This window comes from Camelina sativa, chromosome 12, assembly GCF_030686135.1.
Source record: "Camelina sativa cultivar CO46 ecotype springtype chromosome 12, ASM3068613v1".
Lineage (NCBI taxonomy): Eukaryota > Viridiplantae > Streptophyta > Magnoliopsida > Brassicales > Brassicaceae > Camelina > Camelina sativa.
This window is the reverse complement of record NC_141891.1, coordinates 30127015-30150930: the sequence shown is the minus strand read 5'-3', so window position 1 is coordinate 30150930 and position 23916 is coordinate 30127015. Positions and strand designations below refer to the sequence as shown.

Here is a 23916-nt window from a genome sequence, read left to right as displayed (position 1 = left end):
GTATTCCGCAGCACCGTACCCACATTGTGCTCTTGTACCTTTGTTTCTAACAAACAGCCAAATTGAAAATCATTCTTTCGGATCCATTGACGGACAACATCATGCTTATTTGATTTATTTAAGCCGAAGATATTCCAGAAGAAACCCGACATTAATTGTTTTTCTGAGAGGTCCGTTTGTTGAGATTGCTAGAGACTGGGTCTTTAGCTTTTTGAGAAGAGTCTGCCAAAAACTTATGCGCATTCTTAGCTTTCCGAGTCTGTTGTACGCGCACAGCAACAGGATCCTTCACAACCGGTGGTTTACGGACTGTTAAGAGTACTGTCTCCTTCGCTGAATCAGAAACTGGCGGGAGAGCAAACTTCTCAACCTCAATTTTGCTTGTATCGGGAATGATCTCACCATCCTCTGCATCCCTCAATGCATCAAAGCGAGTGGGTGAAGCAATGCGGACCTGTCCAAACAACAGTTGCTTCTGTAAATGTTGCGAACTTTTCCCCCCAGAGTTTGTAACCTGAGTCCAATCTCCCTCAGATAAAGAAACTTTTTGACTCTCATCCGACAAAACAGAGGACTCTGCCCGAGCAGCACCCCCAGAAACCACCACAGCCCCATTCGAAGGCTCAACCACGGCCAACTGTGACTCAGAGCTAGTCGTGCCTCGCTGTCCTAGTTCCGAACCTAAAGGAGGAGACTGGATAGGAGACTCGACAACCTGCACCCGAGCCGGAGAAGCAGTAGGTTTTGCTAACTTCGCCAAGCAACCCTCATCAGAATGTCCCCACTTGCGACAAAAACCACACCGCGGAGGCAGCCAAGCATATTCATACTCCACACAAACTTCTTCCTCACGAACCTTGAAAAAAAACGTTTTTGGAAGCTCCTGCATTAAATCTACTTCCACAAATATTTTTGCATCCTCAAAACTTGTAACGAGCTCTGTATCCGGGTGCAACCTTTTAGGCTCCCCTACAGGACTCGCAAGAAAACTGAGACCATCCCACGAGAACAAGGAGTGCGGAACATGTTTGATAGTAACCCACAATGGCATCGTTTTGATCTCTGGTTGAGCGTCCTCCAAGATTGGCGACCATTTAGAAACGATCATTGGCAAAGCACATATGTTCCACATACCGCGTCGCAACACACGCAGTCGAGCAGAGACATTGCAGATCCGGAATTTGACAGTGGTCTCATTCACCTTATAAACATCAATCTAATATTCCTATCACCCAAATTCCATATCTTGTTCACTATGACATGAATCTTAGCCACATGAGGCGCCTCCGAAGGGAACCGCCCAATCAGAAAGTCCCCCACAGAGGTGTTGAATCCTTGAGAATAGCTTCTGGCACAGCCACAAGAGATTTGCCATCCACCACAGAAACGTGAAAATCGAACTTAGAGAGACTTGGCTTACTGCCAACAGCATTTGCATATGACTTAGGACTGGAGATCCCACTCTGAGATCCTAAAACCGGACAGCACCCTCCCCGGAGCCCTCCACCGTCATGGTAACCACTGGCGGCGAACCACCAAGGCACTGCTGACTTGCGGCGGATGACAAAACCCTAATCGCCTTTTGGATTGCACCTATGCTGACGTGTCCCTAATTATACTTTTTATCCCAAATTATACTTTTTTTTTTTTTCATTGAAAGCTCATTTTTTTTTTTATCCCAAAGCTCATTTTCATTGATTTTAAACCATTAGTTACTTATTAAATAGGGGTAAACATGTATAATTATATCTTTTCTTAATTTGTGTGCATTGTATCAAAATGACACTCTTTATGAAACAGAGGGAGTATTTAATAGTAACATATATTAATAAAAAAGGGTTTGATAGAGTTTTAGTACGTTTTTCAAACATTATAGGAAAACTAGTACATATACTATTTACAATTGGAAAAAGAGAGTTTGTGAGATAGAGATGGTAAGAGATAAAAATTATTGTGGGTCAGAGGCATTTGGCAATTTTTACATAAACACCCTGGTCGATTGTTTTGGACAAGAAAGAAGAGAGAGGGAAGGAAGAGGAGAAATAGAAGGTGGGTCATATGGGAAAGTCTGCAGCACTCACACGTTCTCTCCCTCTTTCTCTTTCTATTTTTTTTTATTTATTTTTAAACATAATCCTTAAATTTTAATAATTAAAGAACTAGTTGTTGTAATTCTTTTTTTATTTTATGTTTTAAATGCATAAGAATCTATATTTTTTTCTATTATTTGATATGCATTTTGTTTGATAATTTTAAGTGCATTTCATATTTTTTTATTTGTACAGTTTAGTAGGTGTACAGATGTAATTCGTACATCGCAATAAGTGTATATATATATATATATATGTGTATATATAAATCCGTACAACACATAATGTGTATAGGTGTATGTACACATTATTAAGAGGACAAATGTCTGTACACATTATCAAGTGTACATATGTAATTTGTTTAATCCGTATATTTAATAATGTGTACAGACATTTGTAGACTTAATAAGGTTTAGAGACATTTGTACACTTAAAATAGTGTACAGATAATATAATATTTTAAAAATATTAAACAAAATTCATATTAAATTGTAAAGAAAAAAATCTAGATTTTTTGATATCTAAGAAATTTTCTAAAAAAATAATTATATTAATAATTATTTGAAAAATAAAAAAAATGAGAGAAAAAAGGAGTAATGGTATGATATGTAATTAAGTAAGGTTTTGGATGGACAAAAAAGAGAGAGAAACAGTGTCAAATAGTGGTCAATGGCTGTTTCTCTAATTGTAAATACTGAATGTGTTAGTTTTCCAAATATGTTTAAAAGACGTACTAAAACTCCAAATAACTCTTATAAAAATAGTAACTAAAAAGAAAAAAAGTAGATGAAAGTATAATTGGTTCTAGGATATGTTAAAAGAAAACAAATCCCAGTGGTTCACTTTCGTTGGCTACTTTAATTGTGATAAAAATAGATCGTGACATAGATACCCCGAAACATATGTATTTTATTTCATTTGGAGGGAAAAAAAAACAAATACAGAGAAAAAAAAAGTAATAATAATGATAAAAAAAAAAATGAAGAGTAAGCGAAAACTAAAATTTGTTCCCGAAATGACGCACGTCCACATCTGTTGAAAAAAAGATACATCAGTCATGTATCTATTGTCTTTCTCTTTATCGATGATCATTATCGTTTGCTTTACGTCAAAAATCTTGATATGAAAGATTAGTTTGCATGGTTAGGCATTTCCCCATCAATGACGTCCAGAGTGTCCTGCCTGCCCATTTTGGGTTCTGGCCGGGTAACTCAACCACTCCCGGAGAAGTCACCAGCCGTGTTTTCTCCCCCAAACTTCCGGTGGTTTGCCGGAAACTTCATAGTAAGCAGCCGTTTGGAATGTTCAAAGGCGAAAATGGGATGAACTATGCATTTTCGACCTTTTTGATCGAAGCAATCATCATCATTTTCTTCATCAAAGTCGTTAGCTTCTTCCTTCGACCTTTACGCCAACCTCGTATAGTCAGCGAGATCATTGTTCGTCATTGATCTTATATTTGCATTTTTTTTTAGTTGATAAAATCCATTTTGGAGCTAATATTTGATAAAATGGTTTTGTGTGCTTGAAGGGTGGAATGATGATAGGACCATCCTTGCTTGGAGGAAGCAGAAATTTCAATTACTATCTATTCCCACCGATTGCGAATTACATATGCGCAAACATAGGACTATTGGGATTCTTTTACTTCCTATTCATCACGGCCGCCAAGACGGACGTCACATCCATTGGGAAGGCACCAAGAAAGCACAAGTACATTGCCACCATCGGCATTGTCGTGCCTATTATCTCCGTGGGAGGCGTGGGGATGGCCCTGCGAGACCAAATGGATGAAAGCTTGAAGAAGCCTTCGTCCATTGGAGGGATCGTTTTCGCCTTGGCTTTCACCTCTTTCCCTGTTATTTACACCGTTTTGAGAGACATGAACCTTCTCAACTCGGAGGTGGGCAAGTTTGCCATGTCGGTGGCTCTCCTTGGAGACATGGCAGGGGTTTACGTGATTGTTCTTTTTGAAGCCATGACGCATGCTGACGTTGGAGGAGCTTATTCTGTCGTCTGGTTTCTAATATCGGTGCTTATTTTCGCCGCTTTTATGCTTCTGGTTGTTAGAAGAGCCTTTGATTGGATTATCTCCCAAACGCCTGAAGGAAAACTTGTGAACCAAGACTACATCGTTATGATTCTCATGGGTGTCCTTGTCTCTTGTTTCCTCACTGACATGTTCGGTCTTGCTATAGCCGTGGGACCAATTTGGCTAGGGTTGCTTGTCCCTCATGGTCCACCGTTGAGTTCGACGTTGGCTGTTCGGAGCGAGACCTTTATCTATGAGTTTTTGATGCCTTTCTCTTTTGCTTTGGTGGGACAAGAAACTAATGTCCACTTCATTAGAGATGAGATATGGCCTGATCAGCTCTCTCCTCTCGTCTACATGACCGTTGTCGCCTTCGTAACCAAGTTTTTCTCTACCGCTGCCGCTGCGCTCTTCTTTAAAGTCCCCGCTAGGGACAGTATCACGCTTGGTTTGATGATGAATTTGAGAGGCCAGATGGATATCTTGATCTACTTGCATTGGATCGATAAACGTATTTTGGGCTTTCCCGGTTTCACAATCATGGTTTTGCAAGCGGTTGTTGTTACAGCTGTAGCGACACCACTCATCAGCTTTCTCTACGATCCCAATAGGCCTTACAGAAGCAGCAAACACCGCACCATCCAACATACTCCTCACAACACCGAGATGAAGCTGGTTCTTGCAGTGTCCGATCACGAAACCTTGTCCGGCTTGATCACCTTCCTCGACTTCGCCTATCCCACTAAAAATAGTCCCTTGTCTATATTCGCAGTCCAGCTGGTGGAACTAACAGGGAGAGCCACGCCGTTGTTTATTGACCACGAGCAGGGAAAGGAAGAGGAAGAAGAATACGAGGAGGAAGAGGAAGAGAAAGAGCGTACGCAAAGTGGAAGAGTAGACCAAGTGCAGAGCGCCTTTAAGTTGTACCAAGAGAAAAGAGACGAGTGCGTGACGCTGCGTGCCTACACCGCTCATGCTCCAAAGCGTCTCATGTACCAAGACATTTGCGAGCTGGCCTTGGCCAAGAAAACCGCTTTCATTCTCTTACCTTATCAGAAAGAGCGTCTTGAAGACGCAGCCCCTACGGAGCTACGCGACTCCGGCATGTTATCCGTAAACGTAGACGTTTTATCACACACACCATGCTCAGTCTGTATCTATTACGATAAGGGACGGCTTAAAAACGCCGTGGTTCGGTTATCCATGGACCTACAACACTCAACAAACTCAAGCCGTTTTAAGCAAGAAACGTACCGTTTCGTGGTTCTGTTTTTAGGAGGAGCTGATAACAGAGAAGCTCTACATCTTGCCGATAGAATGTCGACCAACTCGGACGTAACCTTGACGGTGATCCGATTTTTGTCGTACAACCACGAGGGAGAGGACGAGAGCGAGAAGAAGCTAGACGATGGGGTAGTGACATGGTTTTGGGTCAAGAATGAAAGCAACGAGAGGGTCAGTTACAAAGAGGTTGTAGTCAAGAACGGTGCTGAGGCACTTGCTGCGATCCAGGCAATGAACGTTAACGACTACGATCTATGGATAACCGGGAGAAGAGAAGGGATCAACCCAAAGATTCTAGAAGGGTTAGACACGTGGAGTCAAGACCACCAGCTTGGAGTTATTGGAGATACAGTGGCTGGGAGCGTCTTTGCCTCAGAAGGGTCAGTTTTGGTGGTGCAGCAACAAGTGAGGAACCAAAAAGGTGGTGATGGTTTCTTGAATGGCAAGTTTGATTACAAGAGTTTAGTTTCTCCTTGGTCTCATCACTCTCATTGATTAGGTTATTAAATTTTTTTTGAGGGTTTTTGTGAATCCAAAACCAATTAATTAGGTTTCTTTAAATTACATTAAATCTGAGTTGTATAGTACTGTATAAATCATCTTGTATTATTGAGATTGTTTTGTTTTTTAGTTGTAAACTTGTAATCCAAATACGACCTAAGAGCATGGGCATTGGTTGGGACAAAATTTTGGTCCCTCAAATATATTAATCTTATTTTGAGAGTTTCTTAAGTTTGGTATGAGCATTGGTGTCCCTCACAGTTGGTCCCCTTGGAAAAAATAATAATATTTTTAATTTTAAAAAGTAATTAATCTAAATTAATAAGTAAAAACATATTAAAGTTTTAATTAAAATAAAACATATAACAATGACATTAAAAACATAAGAAAATTACAAAATTGAATGTATGAGATCGTAACATAAATGCAAGAAACTACACATAAGGTTCTAATGATCACAATGGATATGAAAGTTGATAGATAATATTGATGTAAGAAACAAAACTGGTATGCTCCCGTGAAATCTGAATCACATGCTGGAGAGATGATTATAACCTCAACCTTCTGTGAATCTATGACTACAATTGGGGCAAGCGTAGTATGTTGTTTGTCCTTCATCAGCTGATCTCGTCTGCAAAAACCAGAAATATCCCATGAACACAATTCTTTGAAGTTGAATCAAAGAAGACAAGAACTTGAAACCACATAATTAAAAAAAAACTGGAGTATCATACCTGTCTGGTTGTGTATACAAGCTCTGGGTGATGGCATTTCTCGCAAGCCTTTTTGATCTGCAAAGAGACGAATCATCCATCAACATCACAAGCCATGGATTGAGAAAGAAAAAAACGTGTGAAAGATCTGTTATCTTATTACAAACCTTTGGTAGCTCTGCTTCTTCCTGCGTCTTTTCACCAAACAGAGATATTCCTAATTCTCTTCTGATATCCTGTAATAAGCAAAGAGCATGAGTTGTATACTAATGTTCATGATACAATGTTCTTGCAAAAAAACAGTCTCCAAATGTTCAAGCCTGAAACTAACTACATAGCAGGAAATGATTGTTTTCATTGTGTGTGTTCATAGCCTAATAACAATGGACTAACACAAATAAAGAGCATAGAAATCATCACGACTCTGTGAAATAGAAACAAATTTACACAACACAGCTTATGAATAACATACATATTATACGATGCAACAAAGAAACATACTTCAGCAGAAACTGTGTAAGCTATGTTCTTGTCAATGATATCTGAAAACAATAAAAGCAAAAATAACAAAATTAACCCAAGAGACAAAGAAACAAATAAACAAAAACTGTTTGCATTTGATAATAGAGAACTTCATGGATACCTTTAGCATTTCTCGTTGTTTTGCAAAGTGGACATTCTCGAGATTTAGCATTTCTGTCAGCATCGTCCCACACAAACCACAGAACAAGAAACCACTTTCTCGAGATTTCTTCATTACAAAACCTTTTTTAAACACAAGACACCCCAAAAAAAAAAAATTTTTTGCTAAAACGAATTAAGTAAAGTAAACATCTTTAAGCTTGATATCTCCATCAATGTCATCCAAGACTTAGGGGGGGTGTATTCAACTTGACATTTTAAGTGATTTGTGTGAAACTTACAAATTATATGTTATTCAATCATGAATTTCAAAAATTCTATTAAAATCCAATGTCATTGAACTGATGATTTAAAATTCTACTTTAAAATCCATTAAAATCCCTTGTTATTTAACTGATGATTTAAAAATCTACTTTAAAATCCACTGTTATTCAAAACAGTTTTGTAGATTAGGATTTTAATAGTTTTTAGGATTCTGGAGGATTTGTTTAGTTAAAAATACAGAAATCCAAATCTCATGGTTTTAGGTGGGATTTGAAAGAATTTTACAGAAAATCATATGAACTTCCCTAAAATCTATCAAAATTCTAAATTTTCTAAATCCCATCAAATTCTCCAAAATCATGGTTTGAATACACCCCCCTTAATTATATGTTCTAAAACATCAAATAAACAACTAAGAACTCTAATAAGCTCATACCCAGAATCTAAAAATCAAGACTTTAAATCCATTGAAGTTCAAAATTCGAACTAAACCAAATAACTACTTTGTCTACGAAAACCATTAAAAAATCATTGAAAAGTGATACCCAAAAATCTGCATCTACAAGTTCAAGCAGAGATATTTCAATAGAATTGGAGAATCGTAAGCCCTAGTACCTTTGGATTTGCCTTTGCTTTAGCCAATTTTCAAGGAGATCGGCCTTCGGAATCAAATTGCCGTAGAGAGAGAGAGTAAAGAAAGAGAAATGGAGAGAAAATAAAAGTCTCGAGACCACGATTTTTTCCCTAAACCCTCGCCCAAACGACAGCAACCAATAAGAGCCCGCCACATTTCTTGAAGGACGGACGAAAATACGTCCCATATGTAGATACTTGTCTTCCTTATTAAATTCATTTCGATTTAAAATTAAATGCTTTATTATGTGGGACGGTGTGTGGGTATGCTGATGCACATGCTCTAATAAAATTCCAATATAGAAGCAGGCTTTTCACTTTTACTTCGGGCTTTGGTAATTTGTTAAAACATTAGGCCCAATGGACCGATCTGACTATTTCTAAGAAAATATAACCTAAAAAAAGAGACACCGCAGAATACAATTTTACCGTCGCTGCGCTTCCATCGTCGCCGGTGAACTGATAATTTTTCCGAGATGGAGGAAGAGATGACGAATCGTCGAGTATCGAATCGGACTCGTAAGGTTGCTACGAAGATGGCGGCGGCTCTTACAAGCAATGACAATCGTACTCAGGTGAAGATTGAATCACTTTTTCTTGTGTTTTAGGGGAAAAAAAAATTGAATCGTGTTTTAAAAATGGTTAATTGTAGGCTGCTATAGCTCGGCTAGAGGCTTTAGAGAACGACAATGGTGCTATTGAAGTGGTAGATGTGAACGATGATGAAGAAGCTTCTCTTGATGAAGACGATGATCTTGGTTAGTAGTTTCACATTTGAAGATATCTCTCTGTGTGAATCTGTAGTTAGTAGTTTAATCTCTGCATTTTTTGGGTTGGTAGGTTACGTACAGAAGAAGCAACACAAAGGATCAAAGCGTAAAACTCGACAAGCTAAAGCTTTAGAAGCTCGTAGAGCTCCTAAATCTTTCCTTGAGCTTTTGCAGGAGGTAACTAACTAATACACTTTTTTTGTTAGTTAGTTAGTTTTGTGGCTAAGCTTAGTCATTAGAGTTTTGGTTCTAAGAATCATCTTCTGTTTTAGGCAAATTTGGAGTCTTTACCGGCGCATGTTCCGACTTACTTGAAAGCAGCCGTTGGACCTTCGAGCTCGTCTTCTCGTCGCCATTTCTGCTCGGTTTGTGGTTACATTGCAGGCTACAATTGTTGTTTATGTGGGATGAGGTTTTGTTCTGTTCGTTGCCAAAACATTCACAAGGATACTCGTTGTCAGAAATTTGTTGCATAGGAAAGAGTGAAGATCAATGTAACATAAGTTTTCGAAGTGTATTTGAAATGTCGATCAATCAATATCCTTGTTCTGTCTTAAAGTGGAAATAGCAAAGAGAAGCAGCGCTCTTTCTCTAAAGTGTTAATATGATAAAATATCAAACATGGGACAATTGCTGCTTGAGTGTTTCCGGTAGCTTTCCCTTAGATTTACAGTTCTGAAGAAACTCATGTAGGACTCTCTGTTGCATTATGACTGTTTTACGTGCCGTATCTGCTGTCATCCACGATTTCATTGCCTCAAAGATGTGATTTCTAACCTCCAATTCTTCGCTGGATGCAATGAAACTCTCTAGAACCTGTGCTGGTCCTTCTGTTTCGTCTTCATTTTTCTTTAGAGTTGACAGAAACAACACTTTGTGGAGCAAAGAAGTGTTGCATTGGAGAAATACTTGCGCAGGCTATGTTCACACCCTCCTATCAGGAACAATGATGAGTTGAAAGTGTTTATTCAGGTGCAAGGGAATTTGCCGCTACCAATGAGCACTGATGTGGCCTCTAGGATGTTGGATATTATGGTTGTTTGGTGACAGCGGAGCCTCCGCCAGTCTAGTGCATGAGGTAATTCAACCTGCCAGAGGAGATACGGATTCAAGGAGTTGAGGCAACCAGATTCTAATGACTGGGATGGAACAAACCATCTTGGTGACCAGTTGTTGAAAACGATGAAGAATTTTTGGAAAAGAAGGAAAAGATGCATGATCTTGAGCTTTGAATTATCAATGACTCACCAAGAGGTAACATATCATCCTTGTTAATTGAAATATGCATCATTCTGTCAGTATGTAGTATATATCCTGCTTGGAACAAACCTTTTGTGGATTCTTTTTGTAGGCAGAATCCCTTGTGAAGGCACATCAAGACATGGGGGAAACCATAGGTGAACTGGGATTAGCATTATTCTGCAGCACATTACCATTAAAAGGTAAAGCATTTCCTTATTGCCCAATAAAAGTTTGTCTGCCTAGAATGAGTGAAGAATGATTAGGAGACTGTTAAGGTTGAGCAACAGAGTTTGTGATTCCATTCGTAGTAAAGATTTCAAGAGTGGAGAAATTACAAAGATAAAAAAATGGCATTCATCTAGGCAAATGTGAGTAGTAAAAGCTTTAAAAGAGAATGCCGGAGAGAAGAGGGAACCAGAATTTGTAAATTTGCTAGTAATGGAATAGAGTCCGGAATGTAAACGAATGAGTTGTGTTGCCCAATTGGATGCAGGTTGGATACGCAGAGAAACTGGGAAAGGGCAAAGGTTGTAGAAGAAACCAGCCAATACGATAGAGAGAAGAGAAGACAAACACGTAAAAAGAGTGAGTGAATGATTTTCTTTTGGCAGATAACCATTATTTACCAATTCCATGTTTGGGACAGGATCACATTTCGTAAAAGACTAGTTTCATATTTTTACACTATGTTCCACGTTTGAGATGCTATAATCAACCAGATAGCCACGTTTTGGGCATTCTATCACAAATTATCGTTCAAATGCATTACTTCCAAATATTAATACAAAAAAATACACTACAAATAAATTAAAACGAAAGCAAAAAGTATATATATATATATATATATATATATATATCAATTTTTAGGAAAAGTTTAATAAACAATTAAACACTAAACGAAATTCTATGCTATAAACCTTTTTTTTTTTTAATTCTTACATTTGAAAACAAATACTATATACATTTTTAGTTGTTTAAAAAAAAAAATTGTAGTCACCTAGTTTTAATTAAAATTGGAAAAGAATAATCATTTTTATAAAAGTAGAGTTTCAGTCTCTCCTTATTGGTCCACTTGGCAATGCAATTTTAATAAATAAAAAAATTTATATTAAAACACAAATTTAAAACAATTAATTTTTACATTTAACTCACATAATATAAAACTGAAATCTTTATACCTTCTCCTATAAATTATTCATTAACTTTATTTCTCCACTAAGTTGTATTAATCAATTGTATTAAAACAAAACAATAAATTAGAATTGTAACTCTCATTTTTCTAAATGTAATTTTTCATCATTTCTCTTCCTATAAATACTCATTATTTTATTCTCTTAGTCTATCACTCTTTCATTCTCTCATCTTCTTCCACTACTCTCAAATCTCTTTTTTGTTTTGTTTTATTTTTTTTATTGTTGTTATATAGGTTATAAAAAATCAAATCAAATATCATTGTAAAAGCTTAGTTTTAGAGTTTGTATGATATGTATATCTTATATATTTATTTTAATCTTTTAAAATGCTTATCTCCATTTTCTATTTTATATTAACATCTTATAAGTCATTATTTTCATACTTCTTGACAATATTCACCACACAATAAGATCATAAAGTTGAAATGATCCATATGTAATTATCTATTATGTCTTTGGTTATCTCACATATTCATGTATCATTTTCAATAATTTATAAAGATCAATATAATATTTAAAGATCAATATAATTATCCATTTATCCATTTATAAAGACTATTTTGTTTTGTGATCCAATTGTTAAATCTGCAGATATCAATATAATATATATTTTTTTTTTTATGATTTGAGGTTTTTGAAAACAAAAAGAACATAACTAAACAATTGCTTTTTTGTGTCTTTAATCAAAATAAAAAATGATCCAAAAAACAAAACATATTCAACTGGAACTTAAATATAAAAATAAAATATAATTTTAAAAATATCATTTCACTAAATTCTCTAAAGATGAAACCATTAGTATGAAATCTAGCACTATAAATTAAATTGATGAGTGAAAACCAAAAAAATATAAGTTATCCTTGGAATTTTAAAAATTATTGAGATTGAAGAATTCATATAATTTTATAAGAAAAATAATTTAGTTTGTCACTTAAAAAGTAATATTTTTTATTTTGAAATATTATGTGTAAGTGTTGAGTTTATATCAACAAACAACCAAATCATGTGAATTTTGATTCAGCCACTTGGTATTCCTTTTATTTTAGGTTATAAAAAATTAAAATATTTATTTATAATTAAAGACATGTAACTCCATTTAACTCAAATGTAACTCCTATCCAATAATTGTACATTAATTCATTCCTTCTACTAACTTATTATCTTTCAAGAGAAATTATTTTTGGTTAAATTTTAATATTTTTTATTTATTTTGGTTGGCTAAACTTATATTCATATTTTGGTTAGCTAAATTAATATATTTCTCATGTAAAATTATTGTTTATAATATATTTCTCATTTCAAAGTTTAAAGCAATATATTATATATATAAAAGTAAGGTTTTGGTATCTCCTTATTGGTTGATTTTCATTTATTGTTTTCTAATTTTTTTTATTTGCTTTCTAATTGCTTTAAACAATATTTAAGATCCAATAAACACAATACATTTAACTCACACATTAAAATAAAATTATAACTGAAAATAAAATAAATTATGCATTAATCATATTCTACCACTCAATTTTATTCAAACACAATAAATTACTATTGTAACTCCATAGTTCTAAATGTAACTTCCATCATTTCTTATCATATAAATAAGCATTCTCTCAATCTATCATTCTCTCATATTGACATTATTTTACTATCTCATTTTCACATTCTCTCATTCTCTTCTACAATACCTCAAATCATTTTTCGTTTTTTTTGTTATTTTTGATTTCTTATTTTTGTTGTATAGGTTGTAAAAGAAAAAAAATATATATCATTGTAAATTGTTAATGCTAAATTTTAATTTTAGAGACTACATGATATATATTTTACATTGTTTTTATTTTAAAAGATTGATCTCCTTTATCTAATTTGGATTATTATCTTATAAGTAATCATTATCTCTTCCTCTCCCACCAATATCAAATGTTGTTATATCTCATATGTGTTGTAAGAGTTTGATTCTATATTTTAATTTAGAAAGTATTATATATATAGATATTACATTGTTCTATTTTTTAAAGATTCATCTCCATTATCTAATTTGGATTACCATCTTATAGTAAACATTCTCTCCTCCTCTCCTACCAATATCAAATGTTGTTATATCTCATATGTGTTGTAACTTGTAAGAGTTTGATTCTATATTTTAATGTAGAAAGTATTATATATATTTAACATTGTTTTCAATTTTTATTTTATTTATATAAAAAACTATTTCTTTTATATTTCTTGCCTTTCTAATCTATTCATATTTACTTTTTAAATTTGCATAGTTATATAAATTCACATATGTTGGTTTTAACAAAACAATCAACTTTATTTGAGAATTAGATGTTCCTATTCATTTTTAAACGATCAATATGTAACATATAAGCATTTTGTCTTGCAATCACAAGTTACATTTCCATTGCTTAACTCCATGGTTAAACTATAATATATGTTATCCTATTTGTAGGAATAACAACATACTTATTTAATTTATTTAAAAGAGCAGATGATTAAACGAAATAAACATTTCTCCAAATTTTATGATTCAATCAGTGAGTGTACTTATTACTTTGAAAAACTTTTACATTGAAGTTCATAAAATCATATAAGAAAACTAAAATACTATATCACTTCAAATTTGGAAGGAAACACTTGGTATTCCTTTTTAAAAAAGTCAAGACACATATAAAAATTTATTAATATTTAACTCACTTTAAAGACATTAAAGATCATTTAACTCAAAAATAACTTCTATCCAATAATTTCATACATTCCTCCCACAAATAAAAAAATATTCATATATGTTCAAGATTGTATTTAAATATTACATAATCTTTTAGTTAGCTAAATTTATAGTCACATATATACAATATATATACATAAGAATTTATATTACTTATTAACACCATAATTCGACCCATTATTTGCTTAACTGAATATTGGTTTCAAAGCCAACTAAAGAAAAACAGAAACGATCTTATTGATATTAGACCAAAACATGGGCATACAAACATAATCACTTACACAGAAGATATTTTAAAAAAATAACTTATTATTGCAACATGAAGAGTTTACATAAGCAGTTAATTAGAAAATCTATAATACAATAAATGTATTGGAAACAATATCAGTCAATGATAAGATTGGATCCTCAAAAGCAAGAAACAACATCTTCATAATTCATAAAAAATAAACGCCACAATTATACACATCTGAACGAAATGGTATAAACATATAGTGTATAAATAAAAGTGACGGCAAAGCCCGTATATGCCTAATTAAAACGAAATAATACAAAAGAGAAAATGAAAAAGACAAAAAAAAAAACAAGAAAATGCCAACTACACCACAATCCACGCGTTGCGTGGAAAAGCCCCTAGTTAACTTAATCAGAAAGGGGTAGGAGACTGGGACAAGAGGCTGGCAAAAAAACAAATGTGTCTCTAGCAAACGAAGTGGTATTTTCGTTTTGTGTTTCACATTTTTTTGTGTTGTTAAAAGTGCTATTTTCAAATTCCCCCTTATGTAAATTGGTGAAAATAAAAATAAAAATAAAGACTCTTCAAATTCTAGCTAGACCTTTCGACTTCTTCTTCCTTATATTCTCCACACTTGTCGTTGTGGTCTCTCTTTGCTTTTGTTGATTTCTACTACACTCTTCTTCAAGCAGCTTCACTACCTACCTATCACTCTATCTACTTCCCTTGTAAGACAAATCACATCTTTAGAGATCTATTAACATCACTCGGCTTTTCACTCTTGTTTTTCTGTACTTATCTTTGGCTTGTTCTTTGTTATGTAATATCGCAGGTAAGAAAGTTAGTACTAAACGTGGAAAGATCATGGGAAGAAAGGAGATAACAAGTCTACTTGATTGGATCTTTTCTTGGTCCATCAAAGATATCCTCAACAAAGATCTCTACAAGGATAAGGTTTTTCTCGTTTCTCGTAACCCTTTATTCCTTGGATCACATCTTTTGGTTCTTCTAATAATCAATGGTTCTGTAACAGATAAAGACAATACCTGACAGGTTTAGTTCTACTGATGAATACTTTAAGTGTTTTGTTCCTCACCTACTTGAAGAAACGCGAACGGCTTTGTGCTTAAGCTTCAAATCTTTGTCGAAAGCTCCTCTCTTTCAATTAAGTTTCTTGGAGAAAAGTACAAGGGAATCAAGTGGAAGTTGCAACAGTTATCTACACACTCTAAGATTAATGGATGGAGAGAATAAAGCAAACTACCAGCCACATTGTGGAGATCTCCTAGCTCTCACAAAGACAAGACCAAGAAGTTACCGTGACTTGAACCCATTGCTTCTTGCCTATGTGTTTGTCGATAATCATCCCAAAATCTCAGACAAAAAGAGACAAAGAGATCCAGATATCTCTATTATTTTTCCAAGATTAATATCCCATGATGAGAAAAGTTCATTTGGTTTTGGTGTTTTTCTTATGAATCCAACTACGAACAGTCGTATATGGAATGCTTTGCACCATGAAGCTCCCAACGTTGATCTCATCAAGAGTGTTCTTCAGCCAAATACAGCGGTATGTATATAAGAAATGCTCTTAATTCTCTTGATTTCAAATGTATCATATCAAAACATATCATTTTCTCCTCTCTGTAGTCCCTCAAGTTAATGTTTTGGTTTGTCAATTGTGGATTTCAGGGTAAAGAGCAAACTGGTTCTTCTAGGAATTTGGGACAAAATGTTTTGGATATAATCCGTTCGACGAACATGAACTCTTCCCAAAAATCTGCAATCTTGAGTTGCCTTGAGGCAAGAAACTGTAAACATAAGAGGAGTGTGAAGCTAATATGGGGACCTCCTGAACAGGCAAAACAAAGACGGTTGCGACTCTTGTTTTTGCCCTTCTCAAACTAAGGTGCAAAACAGTTGTGTGTGCTCCTACAAACACAGCTGTTGTAGACGTAACATCGAGGCTATTGGCTTTATCAAAGACATCTTCAGAACATGCCAGTTATGGTTTGGGGAATATTGTTTTAGCTGGTAACCACATCAGAATGGGGATAAAAAATGATGATGATCTTTGCGGTGTGTTTCTTGATCAACGCATCAGTATATTTCAGAAGCTGTTTTCGTCACCTAATGGATGGAGGCAGAGATTGGAGTCACTGATACATTTTCTTGAGAACACAGAGGCCGAGTTCAAGGAATGTGTACGTGAATTGAAAAAGAAGAAGAAGAAGAAGAAGGAAAAAGTTGAAAAGATTAAGGAAGAAGGTGAAAAGATTAAGGAAGAATCTGACAACAAGAAGCAAGAAGTTATAAACATTCCTACATTTGGAGAGTTTGTGAAGATGGAATTTAGTGGCTTAACTGAAGAACTGGAGAAAGATATGGTTGATTTGTGCACCCATCTGCCTGAGTCTTTCGTTCAGAAAATGATAGAAGCCCGCCAAGCTCTTCACCGTATTAGATGTTTCTTGCAAGAGAATTCTTCTACACTTGATTCCAAGAAGAGAAGTTTCAAAAGAATCATCAGTGTTGATTGCATTCAAGCTATAAGAGTGATTTCGGAACGTTTTAAGGTTCCAGACGCTTTTGAAAATGAAGAAGGTATTAGGAGATTTTGTCTACAGAACGCGCATGTAATCTTCTGTACAGCTTCATGTGCTGCCGAAATGAGTGGGGAAAGTACAGGAAATGTAGAATTTCTTGTAGTTGACGAAGCGGCTCAGCTTAAGGAATGTGAATCAGTTGCTGCATTGCAACTTCAAGGACTGCGTCATGCTGTTCTACTAGGAGATGAGTTTCAGTTACATGCACTGGTTCATAACGATGAATGCGAGAAGGCAAAATTTGGAAGAAGCTTGTTCGAGAGATTGGTTCTACTTGGCCATAGCAAACACTTGCTCAATGTCCAATACCGAATGCATCCTTCCATAAGTCGTTTTCCCAACAGAGAGTTCTATGATGGAAGAATCACAGATGCTGCGAATGTTCAAGAAAGCAATTACGAAAAGCGGTTTCTTCAAGGAAACATGTTTGGTTCATTCTCTTTTATCAATGTTGGACGTGGAAAAGAAGATTTTGGTGATGGACATAGTCCTAAAAACATGGTTGAAGCTGCTGTGATTTCTGAAATCGTATCCAATCTTTTCAAAGGTATACACCCTAGTCTTTATTGCTTTTGATCATTTGATGTACTTGTTAATCTCCTAGTATTCTTTATAATTAGTTTTGCTTAATTCTGAAACAGTTTCAAGTGAAAGAAAGATAAAGATGAGTGTTGGAGTAGTTACACCTTATAAAGGACAAGTCAGAGCAATCCAAGAGAGAATAGGAGATAAGTACAGTTCCTTATCAGATCATCTTTTCACTTTGAATGTTCGGTCTGTAGATGGGTTTCAAGGAGGAGAAGAAGACATTATCATCATATCCACTGTTAGAAGTAACGGTAACGGGAAGGTCGGGTTTCTCACTAACCGTCAAAGAGCCAATGTGGCACTAACTCGAGCAAGGCACTGTTTATGGGTGATTGGAAATGAGTCAACACTGTCTCAGAGTGGTTCGATTTGGGCAGAACTCATAAGGGACTCGAAGAGACGCAAATGCTTCTATGATGCTAAAGATGATAAGAGGTTGAGAGGTGCCATGAATGATGATGCTCTGCTCAAGGTTGACAAGTCTGATGTGTGCACACGTTTAAGTACACTCTGGAACAAAAAGAAAGGGAGAAGATAAATGCTAGATAATTAGTACACTTTACTATTTTTTATCGCTAATTTGTAAGAGAGTTTCATCTATGTAATTCTCCAATGAAGAATTCTGTGTTTGCATTCATCACAAGTAAACTTGTTTGTATAATCCTCAAGTTATGAGGATTACGTTGCAGCATAATGATCCTTGGCGGTAAGTGAACTTGGCAGTAAGGATAATCAAGTTAAAATAAACCCAGGTAACAAAACTATGGCTATGGCTTCCAAGTCATAGAGGAGAAAAAGAAAAGATGGTTCAAGCAAAATATTATTTCAAGTCTTACAACTTAGGGTTAAAGAGAAAGAGACATGCAACAGATATATAACGTATTTAATTAGTAGATAAGATATGACAAATTACACATCAACACCTTATAATTAACATCACTCGCAATCGATAGTAGGTAATGATTCTTCTGGATAACCTCACTTTAAAACGTAAAAAGAAAGTTAGAACAATGTATAGTTTAGTTGAGTCTGTCCACGTGACTTACACTCACATTAGGATGCAAAATCAGCAACAGCAAGTAAACTAGACACAATACCAAACTTTTTTTGCATGCCTCGGTTTATTCTTCACCAGAGTCAATAAATTGAACACTAGGAATGTGTTGGACTTTGTAGTAATCTTCTCCACCTGGTACCAATTTCTCCGTCCACTCCTTCATACCAGAAATTGTCAGTTCCTTGAAGGAAGTTATGTATCTGAACCCACACGGAAGCTCTTTTAACTTTTTGCAATCATCAATAGTTAGAGTACCCAGACATGCCATCGCCCCTTTTTCTACTCTCCACTCTTCCAACTCCTTTTGTCCACTTAGTTGTAGAGCACATAATTTAGGAAATCCCCCTTTTGAGCACACCATTCTCCTCCCAACAAAAGCACCTTTTCTAAATACAACCGATTTCAAATGAAGCAACTTCTCCAAAATCGGCATTGGATCCTCCTCCAAGCTGCAAGCAGTTAGCCACATGTGTGCAAGGTTGGGAGGCAGTCGATATATGTCAGGAAACCTTGGCATATGCATCGCCAACATTAAATCCTTTAGTTGAATAAAGTCCAGAACGAATTTTCCCCATTGATAAGTCACACGAGTTTCTTGCGAATCATCTAAAATAAGAAACTCAAGGTCCCTCAATTCACGGAGAGATGACGACAAAGTTCCAGAAGCACACCCGCCAGTGAAACGTAGATAGAGATCCCTGAGCTTAGTCGTTGAGAAACACCACAATCTCTCCAAGTTCACTAAATTACCCAATTCCAAATTTGTATTATCATGCAATGAACTAGGTAAGTAAAGGAATCTCAATTCGTGCATCCCTTTCAAAACATTTGGCACATGAACTGACTTCCCAGCAACATGTAAGTTCAAATAGAGCAGAAGCTTTAGATTCCGCAGAGAAGAAGGTAGGTGAGATACCTTAGCGTAGACTAAGCTCAAGAATCTCAAGTGGATGAGCTCTCCAATGCTGGAAGGTAGCCTCCCTCCTTCAAACTCGACGTAAGAAAGATCCAACACTCTTAGCAATGGTAAACCTTGGAAGCCTGGAGTTGACTGTTTCCAAAAGTCTTCCCAGCTTATGCCAAAAAGTAAAAGAGATCTGACTTTATTATTGCTTTTATTTCCCAGCATATGAAATGCATTACCACCATGTACCGCGAGTCTGCGAGATCTATAAGGAGATTGGGCATTGGTGGTTGTGGTGGATATAGGGACTTTAATGATTTGTAGGAAATTCTCTTCTTTGGCTTTAGATAAACATATTTCTCTCATCATGTCATGCATTTGACAATAACTTATTCTCGTAGTCAAATAGCTTACTTCAGCAATAACCATATTTCTCCTCACTAGCTCCTCTAGGTAGTCTTCTCCACTATCTCGGATGGTTGATCCATAGTGTGTTAATATTCCTTCCGCAGCCCAGTAATTAAACAATTTCTCCACATCCATCTCGTAATCTTCAGGGCATTGGGCTAGGTAAAGGAAGCAATGCTTTAAATGCATTGGCAAATCCTCATAGCTCAGTGACAATACCCGGTATACCGAATTGAGATTGTTGTTGTCTAAGCTAGATCCTCCTACGATCTGAGGTACAATATTGTCATATACTCTTTTCCACTCGGGAACTGTATGTTTTCTAGCTAATAAGCCTCCTAGCACTTTAACAGCTAACGGTAGTCCTCCACAATATGTGACCATTTTCTTACCCATGGCTTCCATTTCTTCATCAACCCTGAATTCTGCACAACATCACAACATAATACCTTCAAATTAAGATGTCAGCCGCAAAATTAATATTCACAAAATTTCTGGTCTCTTTAGCTTTATATCTGAAAATATACCAATCTCGTCTCTCCTAGGGAACATTATCTTCTCACATAGCTTCCAACTTAGTTCGGGAGTAAGGATTCTTGGTCTAAAGGTAAAACATGTTGGATCAGCATGTAACCCAACACCTTCATTACGAGAAGTAAGTAGTATCTTCCAACCTGCAAAAAATTTATGACTTCATGTTATGGAATACATGGTATTTGTGAGTCTTGCTATTATAATATATATTGTATCTTTATTAATCACTTGTGAAATTAGAAAAAGAATGTACATTATGTAACTTACCCCTTTTCCACGAAAACACTGCTTTGATTCGGTCCCAGTCTTCTTCTTTCCAAACATCATCGAGGACAACCAAATATTTACCAGTTTCCAACAATTGAAAGAGTTTACCTTGTAGTGTGCATTCGTCAATCTCTTTAATATCCCCATCATGTGGTCGAAGTTCTTGCAAGATCCTTTGCCAAACAAGCTTCTGTGTAAACTGTTGTGAAACACAGACCCACGCGAAACCATCAAAATGACGCCGGACAACATCATGATGAAAAACTTGTCTAGCTAGAGTGGTTTTACCAATACCGCCCATCCCAGATATAGAAACCACGTGAATGTTATCATTCTGAACCAAATGACCAACCAATTCTTCAACACTCTGCTCCACTCCCAAAAGATAGCTTTCAGAATTGCTAGAAAACGTTTGTCGGATCTCCTTTTGCTCCCTTTGTCTGTCTTGCAGAGATAATGAACAACCATCAATAATCTGTTGTATCCCTAAACTTTGCATTCCCCCAATCACCCCAGAGATTCTCTTAGTTATGTCTTCGATATCTGAAGCAAATTTCCGGTGATTCACTAAGAAGCAAGCAAGTCTATTCACATGCTTCTTTATTCCTTTTTCTTTTCCTCTAAATTCATTCAGAAGAAAGGCTTCGATTATATCCTCAGCATCATAAACAATTTCCTTGATATCTTCCAAGAAGTTTCTCACCCTTTCACTATCATGCTTCTTGGCATTTGCATCTTTCAACAATGACTGTAACCTTCCCAACTCACATCTTAGTTCATCAACTTGCTCATCAACTCCCTGCAATCGCTCAGATTCTTGACTCAGGAGCTCCCAAAGCTTCTGAACTCCAAAGGACACAACTCCTTCAGCCATAACTGCTTTCCTGCTTCATTACAGCAGTCAACAATCAACTATGATGAACACGCAACACCAAAGGATGTTCAGAAAAGAATATCTAAAATCATTTACTCTAAATATCATGTCCAGATCATCCTAGTGAGACATGAAACTTCCTTGAAGTTAATTAGTATGTTTGCTTATTAATACCATCTCTGTAAACGAAAGAAGGAAACACAAACAAGGTTTATACAAACAATTCAAGGTTGACAGTAAAGAAACTGATTTAAGATCGCGAAACAAGATTGTGAACAAATTTTTTTAGTAAATCAAAGATATGTTTAATCTAGAAGGTCTTCTAGCAGATTCAAGTATCAACATTAAATTCAAAACATAAAGAAGAGATTCATGTTCACCCAAACAAGTACAAAAGACAGATCAAAGAAGCAGCAAAATAGTAAATAACACCATTCACCTCTCTTTTGAATCAGCACTCTGGCTATCTGGAAGAAGAGATGTGAGTTTAGTTTTATAAAGATGGGTTGACTATATATTGGCAGAATAGTACGTGCTTGTTATTCACATATATCTCTACATTAACAATCAATTAAAAATTTGGGGATCTTAATTTTATATGAGGATATAATAACCGTGTAGAAATACTCTAAAATATGAAGTCACATTGGATCTAACTTATACAAATACCATCGCTTAATGCAATGTCAAAGTCTTGGAAAAACTGGGATGTTAAAGTCAATGGAGCTAACGGGTACATCAGCCATTTACCTCGAATCAGCTAATGAATCCATCAGTAATTTAGTATAGACCTAGATAATTTTCTAACCTGGCTTGCACCATTGGTGGAAGTTCCAAGATGCTCTGAAAAGAAAATGGGATATGATAGTCCCACACCTTAATCCTTGTATCACCTGCAAGTGCTTCAACAACACAGCCATGTGATCCCAAATCAGAAGAATGAAGCTCAATGACATTGTAGATACAATCGCTCTGACACAGGCCATGAACATGTGCCCCCCAATCACCAATCTCTATCGTGCTAAGCCAGACTGGTTTCTCTATCCGTGAGCGTCATACGTGTTAATTTGAATTCAGCTGCAACATGTACATGTTCAACAACCTCTCTATTAATTTGGTATTGTTCCAAAAGAGTGATGCAGGCTGGAAGCAAGACCCCAATCAAAACTTGACTGGGCTTCATCAGAATCTTTTGTACCATCCTTGAAGCTATCTTCATACTACCTGACTGGTTATACAAATGGACAAAGCATCGGCACATGTTCAGTCTGAGTAGAGATTCTGTAATCCGTTTTCAGGTTCTGGAAAAATTTAGCACCTTACATCAAACCTACATCTCGCTCAATTGGTGTGTGCCTCGGTGATGGTAAATGCATCGGATTTTATAACCCTTCTTCTTGCATTTTCAGAAGTGAACCAATATATACTTCATGGGCATGGGGAGCAAAACCTATTCCTCTGCCTCATAAACCATCTATTTTATTTCCACCTTTTTACTAGTGTCATGTTTCTTGGTATCTGCATCTTCCAACAAGGATTGTAATACACTAATACCATAAACAAACACTCCCAACGATGTACTTCATTTAACTTGCTCATCAATTCCCAAAACCCAGAAGCTCGCGACTGCAGTCCAAGCTAGACCACTACATCGGCAATAAGACTCCTACATCAATCATAATATACAATAACAAAAAAATCATCGTTCCAGTTTGTTTTTGTAAGGTTGTATCATTGAAAGGTCTACCAATAGCCAAAGATTTTTGATTAAAACTAACAGAAACTGACGTCTCACCTCTGTAACATGACTTGCCTTTGGCCTCGGTTCAACAGCTTCAGATGTAATCCCAGGATCGGTACCTACTCGAGTAATTAGAAGGATGTTTTGGAACAAGGTTGGTGCAATCAACAGTGTTTTCTTAATCCGTTTTGTCACCATCATGTCCGTAAGGGTTCTTTGGTTAGTTAAAAATTCCAAGTCATGAAAGCTGGATGTAAATGTCAATGGAGATACTAGATGCAAACATCACTAACCTTGTTAGAAGATAACAGATCCTGTATGAAACTAAATAAATTGCCAAAATGTCACTTGTATTATCAGTAGAATTTCCAAAAAGCCATGAACAAAAACTGTGGTAATTGAAAAGTCACAGGTGCTCGATCGAGGACTTGCAACCTAATCTGATTTGAATCTAGATATCTGCATCTCCCAGAACCGTGCTAGAGCTTTGTGAAAATCTTTTCTTCAGTACAAACCCATTGACCATAGAGCTATGCAAGCGATCAAATCCTCTGCTAGGCATTTCGTCGAACGCCTTGCCAGCGCCATTGATCTGACCAATCCTTTTGTACCAATC

General features: G+C 35.9%; 4 protein-coding genes and 1 pseudogene across 7 annotated transcripts; 3 read left to right on the top strand and 2 right to left on the bottom strand.

The window, feature by feature from the left end:
• Positions 1 to 3030: 3030 nt before the first annotated feature.
• LOC104733836 (cation/H(+) antiporter 24-like) lies at positions 3031 to 6138 on the top strand. Its single transcript, XM_087479533.1, has 2 exons — positions 3031 to 3529; positions 3622 to 6138. Exons 1-2 carry the CDS (start codon positions 3230 to 3232, stop codon positions 5899 to 5901), a joined length of 2580 nt encoding a protein of 859 aa, XP_087335659.1. The 5' UTR covers positions 3031 to 3229; the 3' UTR covers positions 5902 to 6138.
• Positions 6139 to 6255: 117 nt separating this feature from the next.
• On the bottom strand, positions 6256 to 7382 carry LOC104732606 (uncharacterized; annotated as a pseudogene). Its single transcript, XR_015575552.1, has 5 exons — positions 7264 to 7382; positions 7122 to 7162; positions 6788 to 6856; positions 6642 to 6698; positions 6256 to 6538 (listed from the first exon to the last, which is right to left on the bottom strand). The product of XR_015575552.1 is annotated as an uncharacterized LOC104732606 (transcript).
• Positions 7383 to 8487: 1105 nt separating this feature from the next.
• Positions 8488 to 9487, top strand: LOC104732605 (SWR1 complex subunit 6). The gene is made up of 4 exons (XM_010452169.3): positions 8488 to 8734; positions 8812 to 8917; positions 9000 to 9106; positions 9202 to 9487. The coding sequence occupies exons 1-4, from the start codon at positions 8636 to 8638 to the stop codon at positions 9403 to 9405; spliced, it is 516 nt and encodes a 171-aa protein (XP_010450471.1). The 5' UTR covers positions 8488 to 8635; the 3' UTR covers positions 9406 to 9487.
• Positions 9488 to 16418: 6931 nt separating this feature from the next.
• On the top strand, positions 16419 to 18053 carry LOC104733835 (putative helicase MAGATAMA 3). Its single transcript, XM_087478017.1, has 2 exons — positions 16419 to 17474; positions 17569 to 18053. Exons 1-2 carry the CDS (start codon positions 16667 to 16669, stop codon positions 18051 to 18053), a joined length of 1293 nt encoding a protein of 430 aa, XP_087334143.1. The 5' UTR covers positions 16419 to 16666.
• Positions 18054 to 18375: 322 nt separating this feature from the next.
• On the bottom strand, positions 18376 to 23772 carry LOC104732604 (putative disease resistance RPP8-like protein 2). 3 transcript variants are annotated; one of them, XM_087478015.1, is made up of 5 exons: positions 23355 to 23772; positions 22368 to 23225; positions 20686 to 21569; positions 20412 to 20558; positions 18376 to 20309 (listed from the first exon to the last, which is right to left on the bottom strand). In XM_087478015.1, the coding sequence occupies exons 2-5, from the start codon at positions 22379 to 22381 to the stop codon at positions 18637 to 18639; spliced, it is 2718 nt and encodes a 905-aa protein (XP_087334141.1). In that variant the 5' UTR covers positions 22382 to 23225; positions 23355 to 23772; the 3' UTR covers positions 18376 to 18636. The 3 variants fall into 3 exon arrangements, with proteins under 3 accessions (XP_087334141.1, XP_087334142.1, XP_019089600.1); XM_087478016.1 differs by lacking the exons at positions 22368 to 23225; positions 23355 to 23772 and adding an exon at positions 21999 to 22067 and having other exon boundaries at positions 20686 to 21572; XM_019234055.2 differs by lacking the exons at positions 22368 to 23225; positions 23355 to 23772 and adding an exon at positions 21999 to 22056 and having other exon boundaries at positions 20686 to 21561.
• Between the last annotated feature and the right edge of the window lie 144 nt (positions 23773 to 23916).

Bases quoted from the DNA above. Each gene is read 5' to 3' on its own strand.
- LOC104733835 (XM_087478017.1), top strand. From the start codon at position 16,667: ATGGAATTTAGTGGCTTAACTGAAGAACTGGAGAAAGATATGGTTGAT. The intron at 17,475-17,568 runs GTATACACCCTA...ATTCTGAAACAG, and splicing joins CGTATCCAATCTTTTCAAAG to TTTCAAGTGAAAGAAAGATA.
- LOC104733836 (XM_087479533.1), top strand. From the start codon at position 3,230: ATGGTTAGGCATTTCCCCATCAATGACGTCCAGAGTGTCCTGCCTGCC. The intron at 3,530-3,621 runs GTTCGTCATTGA...GTGTGCTTGAAG, and splicing joins GTATAGTCAGCGAGATCATT to GGTGGAATGATGATAGGACC.
- LOC104732605 (XM_010452169.3), top strand. From the start codon at position 8,636: ATGGAGGAAGAGATGACGAATCGTCGAGTATCGAATCGGACTCGTAAG. The intron at 8,735-8,811 runs GTGAAGATTGAA...GGTTAATTGTAG, and splicing joins GCAATGACAATCGTACTCAG to GCTGCTATAGCTCGGCTAGA. The intron at 9,107-9,201 runs GTAACTAACTAA...CTTCTGTTTTAG, and splicing joins TCCTTGAGCTTTTGCAGGAG to GCAAATTTGGAGTCTTTACC.
- LOC104732604 (XM_087478015.1), bottom strand. The intron at 20,559-20,685 runs GTAAGTTACATA...AATTTTTTGCAG, and splicing joins AGTGTTTTCGTGGAAAAGGG to GTTGGAAGATACTACTTACT. The intron at 20,310-20,411 runs GTATATTTTCAG...GATGTTGTGCAG, and splicing joins CCCTAGGAGAGACGAGATTG to AATTCAGGGTTGATGAAGAA.